This window comes from Schistocerca serialis, chromosome 1 (genome assembly GCF_023864345.2).
Source record: "Schistocerca serialis cubense isolate TAMUIC-IGC-003099 chromosome 1, iqSchSeri2.2, whole genome shotgun sequence".
In the NCBI taxonomy this organism is placed as follows: Eukaryota; Metazoa; Arthropoda; class Insecta; order Orthoptera; family Acrididae; genus Schistocerca; species Schistocerca serialis.
This window is the reverse complement of record NC_064638.1, coordinates 1057722213-1057739630: the sequence shown is the minus strand read 5'-3', so window position 1 is coordinate 1057739630 and position 17418 is coordinate 1057722213. Positions and strand designations below refer to the sequence as shown.

Here is a 17418-nt window from a genome sequence, read left to right as displayed (position 1 = left end):
ATTTTCTGAATCCGTGCTGACTATATTTTTTTTTTTTTCAATGAATCGTTTTCTTCGAGGTGCTTCATAATGTTCGAATACAGTATATGTTGTAAAACCCTACTGCAATCTAGGGAGCAAAATAATGCATGAAGAAAGAAACAAGGCGATTATAAGAACCGTAGTAACACAAATAGGGCATAGAATTGTGTTACGGGAAGCAGTAGAGGACAAAAATTCTAGGGGAATGTAGAGAAAGGACTATACCTTCCACTGTGCCACAGGGAGTAGTAGAGGGCAAAACTCTTGGGAATGGCAGAGGAGGGGAACGTTGGAGGGCAAAAAGTCTAGGAGGAGGCAGAAAATGGAGTATATCATCCACTGTGTTACGGAGAGCACTAGAGGGCAAAAATTTTAAGAGAAGACAGAGAATGGAATATATACTTCTCAGTCAAGTAGCTCCTCAATTGCTCTTACAAGGACTGAGTGGACCCCGCTTGCGAACACCGCACGGCAGACCCAGACAGTCAGCCATCTACGTGCCAGCCAAGTTCGACAATGCTTAACTTCGGTCATACAACGAGAATCGGCGTTACAACTACGGCGATGCTGCCGACTGGTCAACTTAGTCAAATTTAACAAATACATTTCTAGCACTAAAGGCTTTTTGATAATTATCCTCATTCTGACCTGGCGATTACCTCGAAGAAGACGGCCTATTGACACACAGTCAACATGAGTTTAGAAAACATCGTTCCTGTGAAACACAACTAGCTCTTTATTCACATGAAGTGTGGAGTTCCATTGACTAGGGATTTCAGATCGATTCCGTATTTCTGGATTTCCGGAACGCTTTGGACACTGTACCACACAAGCGGCTCGTAGTGAAATTGCGTGCTTATGGAATATCGTCCCAGTTATGCTACTGGATTTGTGATTTCCTGTCAGAGAGGTCGCAGTCCGTAGTAATTGACGGAAGGTCAGCGAGTAAAACAGAAATGATTTCTGGCGTTCTCCAAGGTAGTGTTATAGGAGCTTTGCTGTTCCTTATCTATATAAACAATTTTGGAGACAATCTGAGCAGCCGTCTTCGGTTGTTTGCAGATGACGCTGTCGTTTGCCGACTAATAAAGTCATCAGAAGATCAAAACAAACTGCAAAACGATTTAGAAAAGATATCTGAATTTTGCGAAAAGTGACAGTTGACCCTAAATAACGAAAATTGGTAGGTCATCCACATGAGTGCTAAAAGAAACTCGTTAAACGTCGGTTACACGATAAATCAGTCTAATCTATAAGCCGTAAATTCAGCTAAATACCTAGGTATTACAATTACGAACAACTTAAATTGGAAAGATCCCATAGAAAATATTGCGGGGAAGGGTAACCAAAGACTGCGTTTTATTGGCAGGACACTTAGGAAATGTAACAGACCTACTAATTAGACTGCCTACACTACGCTTGTCCGTCCTCTTTTAGAATACTGCTGCTCGGTGTGGGGCCCTTAACAGATAGGACTGACGGAGTACATCGAGAAGCTTCAAAGAAAGGCAGCACGTTTTGTATTATAGCGAAATATGGGAGAGAGTGTCACAGAAATAATACAGGATTTAGGCTGGAAATTATTAAAAGAAAGGCTGTTTTCGTTGCGGCGGAATCTTATCACGAAATTCCAATCACCAGCTTTCTCCTCCGAATGCGAAAATATTTTGTTGACACCGACCTACGTAGGGAGGAGCGATCACCATGATAACATAAGGGAAATCAGAGCTCGTACGGAAAGATATAGGTGTTTAATCTTTCCGCGCGCTATACGAGATTGGAATAATAGAGGATTGTGAAGGTGGTTCGATGAACGCTCTGCTAGACACTTGAATGTGATTTGCAGAGTACCCATGTAGATGTAGATGATAATTCGTCGTCTATGGAGGGTGCGGCATCACAAGAGGAGAGCATTTCTTTACGAGCTGTTTGTAACCAGTAACCAATCAGAGGTGTGAGCCGAAAAATAGACAAAAGGAAAAATACCTCCCTACATATTTATTTGTAATACATTGCATGTTTTGAAACTAATGGTCAACTGACAGTTCCTGTAACAATCGTCGATCCTCTTTAGGCTTTCGCAATCTCTTTTTTTTTCGATTTGTTGCTTCCCGGTATCATTGCATTATGAAGAGATAACACAAAATAATATACAGTAAATTACTTGTTTTGAAATGGTACCAGTCTCATTATTTATTTTGCCTTAATTTAATCGACTGCGATATGTTACGGGCATGTTTAACTGCAAAACCAAACCACTGTGGGCGTGCTCCTTCCCATTTTCCACTAAAATGCGACAACGTCAAGGTTACACACACATTGAAAATTATCAAATAGTTAATGTGAGATTGTTTTAGTGAATGTGGTTTCACTTGTCGGCTGTATAGAACGTCCGATGATGAGCAAAACACGGTCGAAGAGTACAGAAACGGATTCAATTAAACGAAATAATTCATATGTCCGGTAGCAGCACAAAACAAATAATTAGTGTGTAACTGTCAACAGTACTTACACTTAGCAGCCCTGTGAGCAGGCTTAAATAAATACGATATTTAGCGTGCAGACAGAGGAACCACGCAGCTGCGCCATGCTTACGTTGAGCCGCCGGACGCGCTCGAAGTTCCTGGCTCGGTTGCTAGGCGCCAGCAGCAGATTGCTGATCTCGCGGAAGCGCTCGTATAGCCAGACTTCCGCGAGGGCGCGCTGCCTCGCCGCGCTGCTCTGTTGCCCCTGCTGTTGCTGTTGCTTCTGTTGTTGTTGTCCTACGGCGGTCGCCGTGCAGCACAGGAGCACCACCAGCGGCGTTGCCAGTCGCATCCTGTGGAGGACACACTAGCTTCACCTGCTGCAGCGACACCTCACCCACCCACCTGCCCCGTTTGTGTGTGTGTGAATTTCTGAGGGACCAAACTGCTGAGGTCATCGGTCCCTAGACTTACACACTACTTAAACTAACTTATGCTAAGGACAACACACACACCCATGCCCGATGGAGGACTCGAACCTCCGGTGGGACCAGCCGCGCAGTCCGTGACATGGCGCCTCTGACCGCTCGGCCACTCCGCGCGGCTGTCCGGTTTACATTCTCGACTGAAACATGGTCGCGACATGGAAACTACACACACTAACATTTAGGATAACTTAAACATTCTGAAGTGATACTGAAATACGCCCTTGTCAAGTCATCTGTAAGAAAAGTTATCCGGGAAACGTCCATACGTAATTCACAGTGCCGTAGACACTGGCGAGCAGATTGATGCCGTATTCCTGGACTTCAGGAAGGCATTTGATACGGTTCCGCACTTACGTTTAGTGAAAAAAATACGAGCTTACGGAATATCGGACCAGGTTTGTGATTGGATTCAGGATTTCCTAGAAGAAAGAACACAACATGTCATTCTTAACGGTTCAAAATCTGCAGATGTAGAGGTAATTTCGGGAGTACCGCAGGGAAGCGTGATAGGACCTTTATTGTTTACAATATACATAAATGACTTAGTTGACAACATCGGTAGCTCCGTGAGGCTATTTGCAGATGACACGGTTGTCTACAAGAAAGTAGCAACATCAGAAGACTCGTACGTACTCCAGGAGGACCTGCAGAGGATTAATGCATGGTGCGACAGCTGGCAGCTTTCCCTAAACGTAGATAAATGTAATATAATGCGCATACATAGGGGCAGAAATCCATTCCAGTACGATTATGCCATAGGTGGTAAATCATTGGAAGCGGTAACGACCGTAAAATACTTAGGAGTTACTATCCGGAGCGATCTGAAGTGGAATGATCACATAAAACAAATAGTGGGAAAAGCAGGCGCCAGGTTGAGATTCATAGGAAGAATTCTAAGGAAATGTGACTCATCGACGAAAGAAGTAGCTTACAAAACGCTTGTTCGTCCGATTCTTGAGTATTGCTCATCAGTATGGGACCCTTACCAGGTTGGATTAATAGAAGAGATAGACATGATCCAGCGAAAAGCAGCGCGATTCGTCATGGGGACATTTAGTCAGCGCGAGAGCGTTACGGAGATGCTGAACAAGCTCCAGTGGCGGACACTTCAAGAAAGGCGTTACGCAATACGGAGAGGTTTATTATCGAAATTACGAGAGAGAACATTCCGGGAAGAGATGGGCAACATATTACTACCGCCCACATATATCTCGCGTAATGATCACAACGAAAAGATCCGAGAAATTAGAGCAAATACGGAGACTTACAAGCAGTCGTTCTTCCCACGCACAATTCGTGAATGGAACAGGGAAGGGGGGATCAGATAGTGGTACAATAAGTACCCTCCGCCACACACCGTAAGGTGGCTCGCGGAGTATAGATGTAGATGTAGATGTAGACCCATTTCACAGTTATCACATTTTCCACTATTTTTGATAACGTGGTATAGTGTAGAATCCTCCCAGAGTTTCTTATCAAGTCCGGCAAATATACCAAAATATGGTTAGCAAAGTTCTTCACATCACTATTGCAGGCAGGAAACATACCCCAAGAACTTAAACGTGCCAAGATAATTGCCCTCCTAAAGCCAGGTAAACCGGGAAACCTTCCGCAAAACTACCGGCCCATTGCACTGTTTAGCATGGTGTACAAACTTCTGGAACGAGTACTACTTAACAGGATCGGTCAGACAATACTCACGGCCATCCCAGTAGAACAAGCTGGCTTTCGAGCCCAGCCGAAGCTGTGCAGACCAAGTCCTGGCCCTTACAACACATATTGAGGCAGGATTCCAAAAGAAATTAAAAACATCTGTGGCCTTCATTGACTTGTCAGCAGCCTATGATACCGTCTGGAGACAAGGCCTACTCTATAAACTGATGAAACTAATTTCCTGTCAAAAAGTGACAAAGCTTATTGGTAACATGAGTGGTAACAGAGGATTCCAGGTCCTCATGGGAAACAGTCAGTAGCCAGAAATTCCTTCAAAATGGCTTACCTCAAGGCTCAGTACTAGCACCATTGCTTTTGAGCCTATACATTGCTGACATGCCAGAAACAGCTTCTATGAAATTTGGCTACGCTGATGACTGGGCTATTGCAACAAGGCACACCGATTTTGGTACAATGGAAGAAACTGAGTCATCCCATCTGTCTGCCCTGGCAGCATACTTCCGTAAATGGAGGCTTAGGCTTAACGCCACGAAGTCAGAAGTAACTTGCTTCCACCTCAGTAACAGAGAAGCCGACAGAGCTCTGGAAGTATACCTTGACCTCACGCACCTCAACCACAACAACGATCCAAGGTACCTAGGCGTCACGTCAGACAGAACCTTGTCATTTAAATCACACCTTACAAAAGCAGCTGTCAAGTTTATAACAAGACACAGCCTCATCCATAAACACTGAGGAACCACCTGGGGATCAACTGCAACAACTCTGAGGACATCTGCACTGAGCCTGGTATACTCGGCGGCGGAGTACTGTGCACCAGTATGGCTAAACAGTAGTCATGTGAACAAAATCGATGTCGAACTGAACAATACGATGCGCATAATTTCAGGAACCGTTAGGTTTACCCCTAACATACCTGTCTTGAGTCATATACCACCCCCAAAAATACGACGAGAAGCAGCCTTGGTCAGGGAATACAACAAGATCGAAGCAAACCCTAAACTACCGGTACACATCGATATACCTGATCTGAGTACCAAAAGGCTTCGTTCAAGACATCCTCCTCTTGCTCTCGACAGCCTCACTGGGTCTGACATCAACTCTTTGAGAAGAGAATGGCTCCAGAATGCCCCAACAACTTGCCACCTAACGCCTTGTATTACCGAGGCAGTTCCTGGGTTTGATCAGCCGCGCAAGGACTGGGCATGGAAGATGTGCCGACTCACTCTTCAAATGGGAACTGCTGTCTTCGCCAGCATGTGACTGCGGCGCGCCTAAACAGACCATCCAACACATCACAGATGAATGCAGTGCTAGAGCGTTCAATGGGGACTTTGAAGAATTCCTCGTAGCATCCCAAAAATCCATCGAATATATACAAGGACTAGATGTTTGTCTGTGAATATATGTAATTTTATGTAACGTAGAATAACGTGATCCAATACTGAAATGCACTTAAATGCCATACGCCAAATAAATAAATAAGTGTAGAATAATATCTTACCTGAGCAACAATAGTATCTTCAGTAAATCACAGGATTTAACAATACCTGAACAACTAAGAATGCCATTCATACATACATTCACCAAATTTTGCAAGCCATAAATAACAACATAGTATTTCTGTGATCTACACGAGACATTTGACTGTGTGATTCAGATAGCCTCCTAGATAAAGCAAGGAAACAAACATTGGAAAATGTCATATCTAACCAAACGAATGCAGAAAGTTGAACTTAAAAATTCAACCAATGTAAGCAGGGGAGATTCTTCTGACTAAGGAGAGAAGACGAAGGGTTCCTCAAGGTTCAACCTCAGGCCCACGGTATCTCATATATCTGAACTATCTTTCATCCAACATGTGGCAGGCAGAATTAGTTCTTGTTACAGATTATGTAACTATATATCACCTAACATACAGCAGGCAGTATGAGTTCTTCTTAAAGATTGTGTTGTAATCAATCAAAACATACCTACAGTAACAGAAGAAATGGTAACTAGCATGCTTAAAAGTGTTATTGAGTGGTTTTCTGCAAATGATCTCAATTTCAAATTTAAAAAGGCACAACATATTCAATCTTGTACATCTAAAGGTACTACGCCAGTGACAAATGTAACACACTGTGACGACATAACAACTAGAGTGTATACTTGAAAAATTGTTATCCACATACAGCAGAATTTAAACTGAAAATCATATTTTTGAACTCCTAAAACAACACAGTTGAGCCACATTTGTGCATAAGATAATAACAAATCCTGAGGAGAGGTAAATCATTTGTACATAAGATAATAATGAATCTTGAGGAGAGATAAATCATTAAGTTAACATATTTTTCATATAATCATTTAATAATGTCTCATGCAATAATGCTCTAGGTTAAATCCATCTTTAGGGTAAACATTTTTCATTTCTCAAAAACGTGCTGCATGAATAATATGCGATTCCCAACCAGGTTCGTCATGTAGGCACATACATATTTAAGGACTTTGACATTCTGACCACCTTTGCACAATATATGTATTCTTTCATGACATATATTATAGATAATATACTCAAAAAAAGAATTATGTACAATATCAAAAGGTAAAAAACAAAGTTCATTATTCCACACTGAGGTGGACTTTAGCATAAAAATGGCTGTAAAATGCTGCCACCAAAATTTTAGATTACTTAGCAAATGATATAAAATCAGTAAAGTTAAATTTGAAAACAAATTGCAAAATTTCTCCTTGAAAGCTCCTTCTGTGCCGTAGGAGTACTTTTATGTATGTAATATGTAATACATTGTAGGAACTATAGTGGTATTTAAAAGATTGGTAGGAACTACTAAAACGCATTTGTAAAAAAGAGAAAGAGATGGAGAGAGAGAGAGAAAGAGAGAGACTTGTAAATGGTCAGCATTTAGCCATATTTACATGAAAGTGCAATATTGATGTAAAACGACTCGTTCCACATCAATGAGAGTAGTCTAACAAACGATATATTCTTCAACCCATAGGTCATCAGTGCCTCAAATACATGGTAACTAAACTTTCCTTACCACAGTTATAATGCATACAACCTTTTAACCGGTGTTGATTATCAAGCAGCTGTATATATGATGCAGACTGTGATGTCTCTGTAGTATGCCGACATAACATAGACTACTTGAAGCAGATAGTGATGTCTCTGTGACGATCTTTGACGATCATTTTGCTTCTGTTTATGTTGACTGCTATTTAGACACAGTGAAACGAAGTGTTAACCTGTGGTTCGGTCATCCGGTTTATTTCACAGCCTTGTCCTATTAACAATTCATGCTAGCTGACAGCCAGTTAATACATCACGATAACATTCTCACTTTGAGTTACGAAATATCAAGCTTATATAAACGACCAAAGTCAGATGATTTCTGACTTTGTAACATTTGAAATTGGCCGAAGGCTGAAATCTAGGTCGTGTAATGAAGCACACCATACAGTAAATCACGCTTTTATCTGTCCGTGATTCCCGGTACTGTTTATGATCTCTAAGGATGCAGTATAGTGTGGAGTGCCACATTTTAATACGTTTCGTCTCTGTTATTCGTATTATAATTTGAAGTTGGTACCCTCGAGGAGAGAACAATTTTACAGAACGTTCAGTGACTATTTCTATAGAGTAGACAGTGACACTACCAATATGACGTGTCAGCCCGAACACACAAGAGACCAACACAGCGACTTTGGAGTCCTGGAGCCTCTTCCCGATGATCTCGCTCTGAGCGATACAATTAGGGAGCAAGCTACTGCATAGCATCTCTGCCATAACAATCCCTGGAATGGGTGAGGTCACCTTGTGACTCGAAGTTGTGCCGTGTACTTCTTGTAACTACAAATGTGTCCGTTATAGAAAACGAAATGTTACTTGAGCTGCAAAGGATCCCCTCCACTAAACGAAACACTGGTGCACATTTTTTTAATTTCAATTTTTATATTTATTTACTGATTTTTTCTTCAATTTTCTAATTGCCTGATGCGGTCCGCCACTAATTCCTCTCCTGCTCGTATCTCTTCATCACAGAGTAGCACTGGTAACCTACATTCTCAATTATTTGTTGGTTGTATTCTTATCTCTGTCTTCTCCTACAGTTTTTACTCTCTGTAGCATTTTTACGTCTAATAACATGGAGGTTGGTCCCTGACCATCCTGTCACTTCTTCTTGTCAGTGCTTTCCGTGTGTTCCTTTCTCCGCCGATTATGCGGAGAACTTAATCACTCCTCATCTTAACACTCCACCTAATTTGTAACATTCTTTTGTAGCACCACATCTCAAACGCTTCGGTTCTCTTCTGTTCTAGTTTCCCCACTGTCCTTGTTTCACCACCATACAAATGGTTCAAATGGCTCTGAGCACTACGCGACTTAACTTCTGAGATCATCAGTCCCCTAGAACTTAGAACTCCTTATACCTAACTAACCTAAGGACAACACATACATCCATGCCCGAGTAAGGATTCGAACCTGCGACCGTAGCGGTCGTGTAGCTCCAGACTGTAGCGCCTAGAACCGCTCGGCCTCTCCGGCCGGCCACCGTCATACAATTCGGATCTCCGAATGCACATTTGCAGAAGCTTTTTCCTCAAATTAAGGCCAATGTTTGATACCAGTAGATTTCTCTTGGCTAGGAATGTCCTTTTTTGCCAGTGTTAGTCTGTTTTTATGTCCTCCTTGCTCCGTCCGTCAAGGGTTACTTTGCTTCCAAGGTAGCAGAATTCCTTAGTTTCTCTACTTCGTTATCACCAATTTTAATCTTAAGTTTCTCCCAAACCTCATATCTGCTACTTCTCTTTAGTTTTATCTTTTTATGGTTTACATTCGATCCACATTCCGTACTCATTAGACTGTTCATACTATTCAACAGATCATGCGATTCTTCATTTCCACTGTGGATAACAATGTCGTCAGCGAATCGTTCCATTATTGTCCTTTCAGGGTGAATTTTAATCCCACTCTTGAACCTTCCTTTTGTTCCTGTCTTTGCTCTTTCTATGTAAAGACTGAATAGTAAAGGCGAAAGACTACATCTCCACCTCACACCTTTCTTAATCCTAGCGCTTCGGTATTGTTTCCTCTTGGATTTCGAAGTCGACAGATCCAATGGACGTGTCTTCACCCATTGTCAAGTGCAACGTAAGAACGGCCTCTTTGGTGCTTTACTAAAGCCAAACTGCTCATCATTTGACAGATGCTCAATTTTCTTTTCCATTCTTCTGTACATTACTCTTATCAGCTGCTTGTATGCACGAGGATTGTGCCTTAGTTCTCGCTCGTATCTGCGCTTCCCCAGTGTCATTGATTCTACTCACTAACGTGAATAGTCGTTTGGTTGCCGCTTCCCCTTAACGATTTTAGAAATTCCGATGGAATGTTATCCATCCCTTCTGCCCTATTTCATCACAAGTCTTCCTGAACTCTTTTAATTCTGATTACTATATCCCCTGTATCTTCCAGATCGGGTCCAATTTCATCTCTCGTGTCATCAGATTAATCCTCCCCTCATAGAGGCCTTCAATCTACTCCTTCCATTTGTACGGTCTATCCTCTGTGTTTAACAGTGGAATTCGTACTCCTTTTAATTTCACCCGAGGTTGTTTTGACTTTTCTATATGCTGCTTCAGTCCTCCAACGACCATTTTTTTTCGATTCCTCACATCTTTCCTGCAGCCTATTCACTTTGCCTGCCCCGCACTCCTTATGTATTTAATTCGTAAGTGATTTATATTGCAGTATTCCTGTCTTTCTTCCGAACACTTTTGTACTTCCTTCTATCGTTGATCAACTGAAGTATTTCTTCTGTTACGCACCGTTTCTTCGCAGCCACCCTCCTTGTTACTTACGTTTCCTTGTCTAACATCCGTGCTTACATTTTGTAGAGATGCTCACTATATAACTAAACTGCCTACTGTGGTATTCCTTATCGCAATATCCAAATCCTTAGCGATATTCAAATGTGTCTCAAATTCCCTCAGTTCGTCAGTATCCCAATTCCTTCCATACTGATGCCTCTGTCGTTCTACTCTTCACCATTACTAAATTGTGATCTGAGTGCATATCTGCTCCTGGGTACGCTTTCCAACTCACTTTCAGATTTTGGAATCTCCGTCTGATCATGATGTAATTCGGCTGCGGTCTGTTTCTAGTATATGTCCTCCTCATACGATTCTTGCAGGCAGTATTCGCTATCACCATCAGATATTTAGTGCTGAACTCAATTAGATTTTCTTCTATCTCTTTGCAACTACCTAGCCCATATTCCCCGGTAACTCTTTCTTCTATTCCTTTTCTAAGAACGGCGTTCCAGTCTCCCATGATTATTAGATCTTCATCTCCCTAAATTAATCTTTCTCAATATCCTCATACATTTTCTCACTCTCTTCAGCTTCTGCTTGAGACATTGCCATTTATACACGGACTATCGTCGTCGGCTTTTGTTTGCTGTCGAATCTGAGGAGAACAAACTATCACTGAACTGTTTCATTGTCTGACTTTCTTTCCTATTTGTAGCGAACGGTACTCCCGGTTTACCATTTTCTGCTGCTGTTGGTACTACCCTATATTCATGATTATTAGGAAAATGCACCAGAATAGATGATAATAGCAACTAATCTTTATTCACGGAAGAGTGTTTCAGCATTTATCCCCATTGTCAGGTTCTGCGAATACAATTTTGGTGATACCGTATATAAATGTGAATGCCATTTATATTAAAGTACCTATATTATACTCGCGCTTAGAATGATGTGGTGTTCATATTACGTCGTTAGTTGATGTCTTATGAGTGTCACTGTTTTGATAAGATGCTAAATGCCTGGTTTATCGTATTCGGATCTTTTAATAGTGGCGAACGTAATTTTATTGAAAGGTTGTTATTGGCTCTAAAGACTTGTTGAATATTTGTGGCTTTAAAAGTGCTTTAAATTTGTTGGTACGTACCTTATTTTTTGTTTAGGTGATGTTTCTCGAGTTAGGCATATCTCGCTGTGTACTGTGCTGAGCTTTACTGTTCTACACTTGTTATATAATTTTCTGATTATGTTCGGGTTAAAGTCATTTGTACAGGCTATATAACGAAGTATGTTAAGTTCTTTTTGACTTGCTGGTTTTTCTAGTGGTCGATTATTTAATATGTTAATCACTGAATGTATAAATGCCAGTTTATGCGAGACACTGAACGACTGGAATTGGCATTTATAATTTTATTAGAACATCCGAATACGGTAACCTAGGTATACATAAACTCACACATAGCAACTGTAATAGCTTTTACATTGGCCAAACAGAAATTTTAACGTCAGATATAAGGAAAACATTTAGAGACAGCGAGAACAATCAGTCGAGCTTCTTCATTTGAAAAATCAAAATCACATTGCTAATGGAATCGAAAATACACTCCAGATTCTGCACAGAATATCAAATGCTTTTGCAATGTACCTTCTTGAAGAATTGGAAATCTATATAAAAACGAGAAAATACTCACAAGGAACAGTAAACGGCCATACAGAGTTTAGACTTTATAACACGATAATGGATAAACCAGAAGCAATATACACAACAACCAAAGAGAACGTGAAGTAATTTGATTAATAAAATAATATCGCTGTTCATCTGCATAATCTTTGTAAACATCTAACGTCGTAAGAGTTGAACTGTCAGACTACTTTCAAACCATAATTAACGCATTTTCAATACATTTACCTCATTTACTATCTCATCAAAACCGTGGCAGTTACTAGACATTTCACTAACGACGTAATATGGACGCCACATGAATCTAGACGTGATGACATTCACATTTGCATACGTTCCCACCAAGATTGCATTCTCAGGTAGTTGACAATGGCGATATATGCCGAAACAGCGCGTCATGAATAAAGATTATTTATTATAAGTAGCTATTCTGGTGCATCTTTCTAATAATCATATCATTATGTGACATGTATAATGTTGCTGGCCCTAAAGAAGAAAGATCACCCTATATTCGTCGGACCACAAATCCTTATCTTCTTCACATTTCACTTTCCTGATGCCCAATGTAATCAGACAAGTATCTGCATTTCCCTTTTCAGATTTTCTATCTCTCCTATTACGTTAAAACTTCTGTCATTCCATGCCCCGACTCGTAGAGTGTTATCCCGTAGTTCATTATTCCATCTTTCTCTCATGGTCACAAACCTCTTGGCAGTCCCTGCTACTGATGCGAATGGGGGTCTAGTGCAGAATCTATTGCCAGTTTTGCAACTGCTGCAGCCCCGACAGTGCCTTCGGCATGTCCCATATTTGGCCCGGTGCTTGGCGATGACTTTTCAGCCCTTGGTATTACGGTTACTGGCGGAGACCCACCTTCTTGTCGCCGCATCTCGTGCTTTGCTGTCCGCTGTCCGTGCCTCCAAGTACACTTCACCACTTCAGAAACCTCGGCCGCCGCCTCTAACTCGGACAACGCCCTGCGTTGACCACCTGCGGCGCCGGAGGTTTCGTGACTGCTGTCCCGTGGTCAGGGCACCCGTTATTGGTTAGCGTTTAGCCCACTGACTTCCTTGCGTCCGGCGCCGCCCCAGGTCAACTCTAAGGGGTGCTACCTGTTGCACACACGCCGTCAAAAGCGCCCTCTTTAAGCATTCGAGCCAGAGCAGCACCTTCGACGTCTTCTGGGCGGGACAGTAAGAAAGACGCGCCTCAAATTTCAAATTCATAGCACACTCACTTAAACCTAGTTTTTGAAACGTTGTAAGCCCTCTTTCCTGGGTTACTTTTCGTCTATCTTCTGCCTAATTCGGTTTTATCTCGACCGAGGACAGCGCCGTTTACGTAGATATATCAGTGCTAACAGACAAGAAAACTGCTTGAAATAACCGTACAAATCACTGGGGTACGTACGACAAACGTATCCGTAAGGCCAGTGCTCCTAAATTTGGCGTTAATAGGATATGGCAGAAGACAATAAACGCTAAAATCTTTGCTAACAGCACAACGCCACCTGCAGAGTCTCTCCTGAACATGTGGCCATATCGAATGCGCCGTAGACGACTTAAAAACCGTGGCCTGGTCAGATGAGTCCAGATTTCTGTTGGTAAGAACTGATGGTAGGTATAATTGCGTAGGCTTCCGCGGCCAGAGTCAGTCGACATAAAAGTCTTCTGCGTTTGGTACCGTGTCATAATGTAAAAACTACTGCTGCTGGAGAAAAACCAACGTTTCGGCCACGATTGCAGTGGCCTTCTTCTGAGTCTAATGGTGCGTTCTAGCTATGCAGTGTCCTTTATATTTTGTTGTTAGTGTTCACTGCGCATGCCATTACGTCAGAATTTTAAAAAGGTAGTTAGTTTCATTGGTCACTAAGGAAGAAGGAGAGGGAACTTTATTTTCATAGGTTATTGAGGTGGAGGGAGAACGTGACCTCTGTTGTCTATTGGCTGTTGTGGTATGTGCCATGATTGATGGTCACCGTCGAATGAGAAGTTTGCTGCTGTTTATCAACTGCTGGACGTCGGCCGCTCGGCGGCAGTTACTCGCCGATAGTGCTCGTGCCTCGTGTTGACAGTGCGGTCGGTTGGGCTCTGATTGCTGGCAGCCAAGATGGGGCAAGCCTGAGTCCATCCTCCCCGTTCATGTTGTTAGGGTGTTTCAGTATGGCCTCTCTGATTTTGCGTTTCGTCATAATTGGCTGCGTGGCCAACACACAGGCTTCGCTGAATTTTATTTGTTTTCCGCAGTCTTGGTGACGTTCTGCCACTGCGGATTTATTGTGTTGTCCTAGATGAATATAACGCTCGTGTTCCCGAATGCGCGTTGCTATTGGCTTACCAGTCTCGCCGATGTATGCCTCTCTACATTAGCATTTCACCTTGTAAACGCCTGCAGTGTGTAATGCATCCACCTTGACCTTAGTGGAGCCTAGCACGTCCTGGATCCTACGACCACTATAGAAGACAGGCTGCACCCCAGCGCGGCGAAGGTGTTTGCCTATTCGGTCAGTGACGTTTTTCACATAGGGTAAGCACACTGTTGGCTGCAATTTGTCTATTTCCTGCTTATCTTTCTTGCTTGTGTTCGTCGACAAGGCTGTGTTTATCGACTTATGGCTGTAGCCATTGGCTAGAAACGTTGTGTGTAACTTTTTAAGCTCAGGTGTGATGTTTTGAGCATCACTTAGGCGCTGCGCACGGATTGCCAAAGAGCGGATGAAAGAGTTCTTCTGCGCTGGGTAGTGGTAGGATTGGGCGTGCAGATACCAGTCTGTATGTGTAAGCTTGCGATATACTCTGTGCCCCAGTGTGCCCTCCGTTTCGTGTACACTTCGACGTCTAGAAATGGTATAGCATCATTCTTTTCCACTTCCAGCGTGAACTGTATCTTTCCGTTCATATTGTTCAAATATTCGTGAAACTTGTGTAGCTCCGTTTCACCATGAGGCCATATAGCGAACGTGTGGTCCACGTATCTGAACCAGCAACGTGGGTGTAAAGGAGCCGTTGCTTCAAAGGCTTCCATGAATATGTAGGCCGCCAGCGGAGATAGGGGAAACACCATTGCTACGCCGTCTGTCTGCTCGTAGTATTTTCCTTGCCATTTGAAGTACGTTGAAGTCAGGCACAATTCAACCAGGTCGCATATGTCTGGCGGGACATGCTCCTGAAGGATGCGGAGAGTTTCATCTACTGGCACGTTCGTAAATAGTGATTTCACGTCAAAGCTGACCATGATGTCCGTAGGTAAAATTGTTCCTCCCTTTAGGTGTTCTATAAAGTGTGTCGAGTTCTTCACGTAAGAGTCCGTCTTGCCAACTAGACGTCTTAGTTTGCAGGCTACGTACTTTGTCAAATTGTAAGTAGGCGAATTGATCCCATTCCCTATTGGCCTCAAAGGACAACTCTCCTTATGTATGTTTGGAACACCGTAAACTCTAGGAGAGACTGGTACTCTCGGAATAAGACCCTTGGCTGTGTCAGCGTCAATTCTCGAGTCCTTAATCGCGGCCTGCGTCTTTCGAAATATCTTCGCCGTAGGGTCCGCCCTTAGTTCTTTGTAGATGAGATCATTTAATAATTCTTTCATCTTGTCTTCGTACTGCAAGGTGTCTAAGATGACAGTAGCATTGCCTTTGTCTGCTGTTAATATCACAATTTCGTCGTTGTTCTTCAGTTCCCTGATAGCTTAATATTTCGGCACGGAAATTACAATGACTTGAGTCCAATCCACGTCGAGATTGCTGCACTACGCCGTACAAGAGGAGGTCTGGCATGATATTAGGAGGTATTCTTTGACCTTTGTCACTTCACTGTACATGTATATAAAATATACGGATCTTCTATCACTAGCTTAGACGTATTTTCTATCAGCAGCTTGGAAACTTCGCAAGAAGAGTTTTCGAGATCCTGTAGGATAGTCGTCCGACCAGCGACGGGGCCTAGCTGCAAGAAGCTGCAGTTCGTCACCACGAACCCTCGCAAGATGCGACCCAGCCGTGAGATCCTACCAAGAGTCAAGTTATGATATCATAAAAGACCGATTTCTGAACTTAAATTACAACTGAAAGAAAATAAGAACTGGTTTGTCGACAGACTTGCAAGTGACATCCGCTGTTCGGGTATGGGAATTTGCTGTGTGCAAACAGTGTCAAGAATCTGAACTAGTTACGATGAAATTTTCTCGGATGGCGCTCTCATAGTAGGGCGCTACCAGACGTCTGCGTGCACAACCGAATAAAGTGGTACACATGATTCAAAATGGTCGCAGTAGAGGACGAAGGTCGACCGTAAGTGACTTAAAAAGCATTACAAAGCGTTACGGTGAAACGTAGCACTTTCTTACGGCAGTTGGCAGCTGCCAATTGGCGGTGTGCCCAACGGCAGTACAAATATGTCGGCACTCCGAGAAGCAGTGCTCGCCTGTACGCACGCGGGCCACCGTCAGTAATTAACAACTATCCAGTGAGCTCGACGTGCCATTTAAAATATTTTTGTAGCTTAGACCATCATCTACTATATATTCAACGGTTAAGTACAGGAAGGACCAGTGTGAGAAACAAGTGTATCATAACGTTGGGTACATATTACTATCTGTGTTAACGTCTGCAGTTATGTAGCGCTAGCGAACAATGAAATAATCATGTCATTTGCGGAGAAAGATATGACGATGGATGGATTTACTCACGCGGTATTAGAACTACTCAGGTTTACGCAACTTGACCACAAAATACATGAACGTTTTATACTATATGAAAACAAACACACACACACACACACACACACATGGATAAGTCACGAACATGAAGGTCGAATAAAAGATAGATTTTTAACCATGGAAGGGAAATGTTCGAATTTAAATCGCAAATAAATGGGAGGAATGATCGTTTAAAACGAAAGTAAATGTGGGTTTTAATCGCGTACCAGAGGTAGATGAACGGCTGAAGATAGTGCAAGATACGTTTGACAGGAAATTGAGCTATATACATGCAACGAACGCCACACAGGATGATCTGCTTAAGAGGAAAAATAGCTTGGAGTAAGAAGATAGAAAAAATAATTTACAGAAAGTAACAAATTAACACACAAATACAACCCAGAATACAGAAGTTAGAATTTAAAAGTAAACTTGCGATTAATAGCACGCGTACTAATCCTAATGGCAGTACAAAAGCTTCAGCAGATCCACCTTTTAATATGTTACTTACGGGAATTCAAGCGATCTCGCCCAACTCGGAAGAGACAAACAGAAATAACGCAAGTATCGGCAAACTGAATTC

General features: G+C 42.3%; 1 protein-coding gene across 1 annotated transcript in view; it reads right to left on the bottom strand.

Moving 5' to 3' along the window:
* Positions 1-17418, bottom strand: part of LOC126415503 (phospholipase B1, membrane-associated-like) — a 153444-nt gene that overhangs the window by 100803 nt on the left and 35223 nt on the right. The window contains exon 2 of the mRNA XM_050083434.1: positions 2617-2839. Coding sequence (XP_049939391.1) covers positions 2617-2838 — 222 coding nt within the window. The 5' untranslated portion in view covers position 2839. The remainder of the gene's footprint in view (positions 1-2616; positions 2840-17418) is intronic.